Raw genomic sequence first — 6,000 nt, 5'->3', positions numbered from 1 at the left:
ATAGCATCTTCATTTTAGCTAGATCCTACCTGCCCATTACTTGTAGTTATTTTTACCCTGATAGAGGCACGTTAGGATAGGGTCCCGACAAAGAGAGGTATGCATTGTCATTGGCTGTTGGGCTTAGTTTACAAATTGGCCATAGATCTAATGGAAAAGAGAAAATATAACTGGGTAGAAAGGCAAAATGGGCAATTGTAAGAAAAGAGAATAATTAACTGGGTAGAAAGGCAAAATGGGCAATTGTAAGAAAAGAGAAGAATTAACTGAGTAGAAATGCAAAATGGGCAATTGAAAGTTCACAGTACTATATAATATAATGATTGCAATATATTAAGAGAATAAAAACTTCAATGGTTGCACTTTTTATATTAAAATGGCAGCTGCAAAATAGTAATAGATATTCTTAAAATCTACATTCAACCATTTGTTGGCATCTCTCCAACTTGATAAGTATTGAGAAAAGATAGAGATTCAAGCTCTTTTCATACTAGCAGTATAGCTTCTATTGGAATGTTATGACGAATCTATTGCCAAAAAGGGTCGAATTTACTTATAATAGGGCCTGCAAAGTTTCTATTAATTTCTAGTATTTTTGCCAGCTAGAACAATACTACAGAATTCACTATTCGTGCTGGCAAATGTATCGGAACCACTGAATTAACAAATGATAGATAAGTGTGAATAGACCTGACCTTGAGAGGTATAACATTTCCAGTTATTTACAAATAAATTATATTTTGAATAGTGAAACATTTTGAAAAATTTCAAAAGAAAACAACCACAAAGATTTGAATCGGAATATCATTTATTATGTACATTTACTGCACATGTTTAAGTCATTTTATCTTCAAAACCATCACCCCTCCCAGGACCCCTATCCTTCCGTAGTTCCAGTTCTCCCCTCCGCTGTAAGCTTAATGCGTAGAATGCACTAGATTTGGTTGGTGACATAGAGGACACTCTGGTGCTCAGAATCATGCTTAGATAAGACCGTAAAGCCTCTGATCGCATAATCCGGGCCGAAGACATATGATATTATAGCTCTTATACTGCTGGAGTTTTTAAAAAATGCCGAGAACTGGAAAAACCTACAGCGCTTAACAGGTTAACATCTGTCGTCTTTGGATAAGGTCTGAAAAAGTCCAGAAAAGGGCTTTGGAATGAGACTTGGTATTCATTAAAAACTGAAACAATGAATTGATTTTTTTTTTTTTGGTGAGGGCACAATTTACTCCAAATTTACTCCAATGTACAATGAGGCCACACAGAAGACTCTAATGTAATGCACTTTTCATTCTCTGGACAAGGGGACGCTGACTTAAACTTCAGAAGTTCAATGAAAAAAAAATCCAGACAACATATAATTGACAAGTAATGGTTTGGATGTTTTTTTTTGTTGCCATCATGTTGGTCCAAGAGAGAACGTAGCATGCCATGAGTTGACCCACCATCGCCAAGCACACAACTACACACAACGGGTGCCTGATCAATTTCACCAATCACAAAGTAAGCCCCAAAGACTGGAAAATGACAATACCCACCACAATGGCAAATAGAGACCACTCATCCCCTACCCAGATGGACATTTACCCCCTAACACTTACCTAAGGGTAAAGGAACCCCTATGACTTTCATTACGGGTGGGAAACATATATATCGCTCTTTTTTTATTTCGTATATAGATATATTTTTCTATAATTTTCTATATATACTTTTAAATAATATTTACTTTATCTTTAAATAATTACATTTTTGTTTTATAATTTTTAAGAAAATAAATAGAAGAAAGAAAGGTTCTGTAGTATTTTGGTGTCCAGCCTTGTCTGGAGACGTGTGCATTTAGGGGTGGGATTGTGCCCAACTTTTTAATTTCTGGTCCGCGAACACTTATTAGCAACTGACTCCACCCAAAACAAAACAAAATTAGTGTTCATCCCAATGAGAAACCCACGCTTTCGTTAGTTATTGCTTCCACACTTAGACGAGTGACAGAACATTGGATGGACGCGTGCCGTGTGTGACGACGAGCTACACAACAAACAAGCAAACCACTGATACCAGAAACAGAATGGGCCCTTGGACACCACAAAAATATAATGATAAGGGTGGTTGAGGGGCACTGACAGTAACCCCTTGCGGTAAAAAATGCATTGAAATAATAGAGAAGAAGCCATGGTGATCATGTAAAGTGGGGAGGCTTGGCAACTCTGGTCACCTTTCGTAAAATTCTTGCTCACCCTCGGTTGGAGTGGAAACATTGCTATTGATTTACTTAGACTTCTGCATGGGATTTATTTTCATGATAAGTCCCTTTCTGTTGCTGTCCCATATAGGTAGGGGTCCTTGCCCTGGTCCTGAATGTACTCTTCCTTCTTCTCCCACTCCGCCGGCCAACCACCATTGTGGAAGCTTGTGCTTTTCGTGGCGCCGTAGCTGCCATAACCGCCATAGCCCTGAGGCTGATCTTCACTTTCCTCCGCGAGCTCGTCTTCATTTATGAACCCGCATTTCTCATCGGTGGTTTCTTCTGGTTCTGCCCATGGCTGCTTTTCTCCCGATGCAAATAGGCCGTAGAAGATCACCCCGCCGTAGTGAACGAGAGACGCGATAAGGAAGACATACTGCCACTCCTCTCGAGTCTACATTGGGTAGGAGGTTGAAAGAGGAGACAAAAAGTTAGTGTTCACCTTAACTAGTTAATCAGAATATGCATAAAACTACTAAATTCATGGTATAAGATGAGTAATAAAATAAAAAATAACGAATAACACTTCTAAATGGCATTATACAAATATCTGTGCTCTAATAAGGATGTGCTGACCAGTGATAAAGGAGAGAGCTAGCCAAAATGAATAACGGTAAATGAAGACATAGGATGTGAGTCTGTGTAAGTTACAACAGCCAGAGCTTCTAACTTTAGAACTGCCAAAGCTTCTAACTTTACAACAGCCTGAGCTTCTAACTTTACAACAGCCTGAGCTTCTAACTTTACAACAGCCTGAGCTTCTAACTTTACAACAGCCTGAGCTTCTAACTTTACAACAGCCTGAGCTTCTAACTTTACAACAGCCTGAGCTTCTAACTTTACAAAAGCCAGAGCTTCTTACTTTACAACAGCCTGAGCTTCTAACTTTACAACAGCCTGAGCTTCTAACTTTACAACAGCCAGAGCTTCTAACTTTACAACAGCCAGAGCTTCTAACTTTACAACTGCCTGAGCTTCTAACTTTACAAAAGCCAGAGCTTCTAACTTTACAACAGCCTGAGCTTCTAACTTTACAACAGCCTGAGCTTCTAACTTTACAACAGCCTGAGCTTCTAACTTTACAACAGCCAGAGCTTCTAACTTTACAACAGCCTGAGCTTCTAACTTTACAAGAGCCAGAGCTTCTAACTGGCTGTTGTAACTTGACACTAGTATCACCTCTATTTGGACTGAAAAAAGGATATATGCTGTAAAGAGCAGCCAGGAATTATGCTGTGCTCACTTTAGCTATGATATAGCATTATGTGCGCATGTCTACATATATTTGTGTAGCAATGTGTCTCACCAGATGTTGGTAACAACCCATCCAATCCACACAGACAAAGAACTCAAACCATCGAAGTCCATATATTTAGTGATATAATGAGAAATGACACAGAGAAATATTATTGAACACTCTTACTGTAACTTATTTAATACTTTATACAAAAGCCTTTGTTGGTGATGAAGCTTCAAGACGTCTCCTGTATGGAGAAACTAGTTGCATGCTGTGATGCTCATCACTAATGATCAGTCTTAGGCTATGTGCCCACGCTGCGGAAAATGCGTGGATTTTGCCGCGGATTTCTCGCGGAAAAGCCGCGGTTTTTCCGAAAATCTGCAGCTCAGGCACTTCCCAGCCATTTCTATGGCATTTTGGAAATGCTGTGCCCACGCTGCGGATTTTTCCGCAGCCGATTCCGTGCGGATTTTGATCCGGAAAAATCTGCAACATGTCAATTATTGTCGCGGATTTTCATCCGGATTTTGGCTTTAAAATTGGGGAAAAAAAAATCTGCACCAAAATCCGCATCAAATCCGCATCAAATCCTTTGAAAAGGTGCGGATTTTGTGGGAAAGCTGCAGATTTTGATGCAGAAAAATCCGCAGCTACATTCTCCCGTGGACACATAGCCTAAAGGCATGGCAGTCAAGCGTTTTGGGGGCAGGTAACTGGAGAGCAGGTCAAGGATTAAAGAAATAAACAGAGGCATAGTCAGGTCAAGGTCCGGAGCCAGAATACCTGGAGGGTAGTGGATAAGAGCAAAGGGACTAAACAAATAGATGGTCAGAGCAAGGTCCAAGGTCAGGCAGTACGTGATCAATCAAACAGAACACAGGCGAAAAGCAACACTAAACAGAATGCTACACCTGGCAGAGTTCTGGGAGAAAAAGCTCAGCTAAATAGCTTGGCAACCTCCGGGAACAGGGAACACCTGAATAACCTAGCACTTCCCAGAAACAGATTGGATGACTGAGCTGTCACTCAACACACCGACAGCTCAGCATGCCCCAGTACCAGTTTGGATGACTGAGCTCTCCCTAACCAAACTGACAGGTCAGCACATCCTAATTCCATAGTAACAGCAAACAGCCACTAGATACACTGAGCGGATGAATCATGACACATGCATTGACCAGGTGTGATCTTGGCCCATTCTTCCACACAAACACTCTTCAAATCCTGAAGGTTCCGTGGGCTCTTTCTATGAACTCTGAGCTTTAGTTCCTTCCATAAATTTCAGCTCCGATGATCGGCTCGGCCAATCGAGCAGCTTTATTTTCTTTCTCTAAAAACAATTGAGAGTGTTCTTGGCTTCGTGTTTGGTATCATTGTCTTGCTGAAATGTCCACCCACGTTTTATCTTCATCATCCTAGTAGATAGCAGCAAATTTCTATCAAGAATGTCTCGGTACATTTTGCTTTTCATCCTTCTGTCAATTATATAAAGTTTGCCAGTGCTGTATGCTGAAAAACAGCCCCACACCATGATGTTCCCATCTCCAAACTTCACTATTGTTGGTGTTTTTGCAGTGATTTGCCTTGTGGCCTCCAAACATGGTGTGTATTATGACATCCAAAGTGGTAAATTTTGGTCTCATCTGACCAGACTGTTCTTACAGCATTTCTCAGACTTGTCTAAACGTTGTTGAGCAAACTTTAAATGTGCTTGAACATGGTTTATTTTTCAGCAATGGAGTCTTGCATGGTGAGCGTGCATACAAGCCATGGAGGGGAGGGCGTTACTTATTGTTTCTTTTAAACAATTGTACCTGCTGATTCCAGGTCTTCTTGTAGGTCTCTACAGGTGATTCTTGGCTCCTGGACAATTATGATAATTCTTTTCACTCCTTTGTCTGAAATCTTACAGGAAACGCCTCGTTGTGGCCGATTTATGATGAAATAATGTTCTTTCCACTTTTGAATTATGGTCCCAACACTGCTCACTGGAACCTTCAGTGGTTTAGAAATTCTGCTGTAACCAATGCCAACAGTATGTTTTTCAGCATTAAGGTTGTGAAGGTCTTGAGACAGCTCACTGGTTTTACCCATCATGAGCTGTTTCTTGTGTGACACCTTGCTAATAAGACAGATTTCTACAGGCCATCAGTTGAACCAGCTAATATTATCTTTCTCTAAGTGGCAGGTTTTCTAATTAGTTATAGATTTCATCTGGTGTCATAACTTTCCATGGCTTTTTGCACCTGTTTTTTCATGTGTTCAATACTTTCTCCCTATGTCATTTCTCATTATTACACATACGATCTGGACATCTATGGTTTGATTTCTTTGCCTGTGTGGATTGGATGGGTTGTTAGCAACATCTGGTGAGAAATTCATGACAATAGCAACTTTAGAAATACATTTACTTGGAAAATTGGTGGTGTTTAATACTAATTTCACCTGTTTTATATATACATAGTACTGTATGTGTATTTTAAGTTGCAGCTTTTAGCGGGATGTCAATGAA

The 6,000-nt window shown here is 40.1% G+C and overlaps 1 protein-coding gene across 1 annotated transcript in view; it reads right to left on the bottom strand.

Annotated features, from left to right (window-relative positions):
- Window positions 1-790: 790 nt before the first annotated feature.
- SLC17A7 (solute carrier family 17 member 7) overlaps window positions 791-6,000 on the bottom strand; it is a 167,800-nt gene continuing 162,590 nt past the window's right edge. The window contains exon 12 of the mRNA XM_075329201.1: window positions 791-2,642. Within this exon, the coding sequence (XP_075185316.1) occupies window positions 2,301-2,642 (342 nt within the window). The 3' untranslated portion in view covers window positions 791-2,300. The remainder of the gene's footprint in view (window positions 2,643-6,000) is intronic.

This window comes from Anomaloglossus baeobatrachus, chromosome 11 (genome assembly GCF_048569485.1).
Source record: "Anomaloglossus baeobatrachus isolate aAnoBae1 chromosome 11, aAnoBae1.hap1, whole genome shotgun sequence".
Classification (NCBI taxonomy): domain Eukaryota; kingdom Metazoa; phylum Chordata; class Amphibia; order Anura; family Aromobatidae; genus Anomaloglossus; species Anomaloglossus baeobatrachus.
Note: the sequence above shows the minus strand (reverse complement) of the source record. Positions and strands in the feature narration are given on the sequence as shown.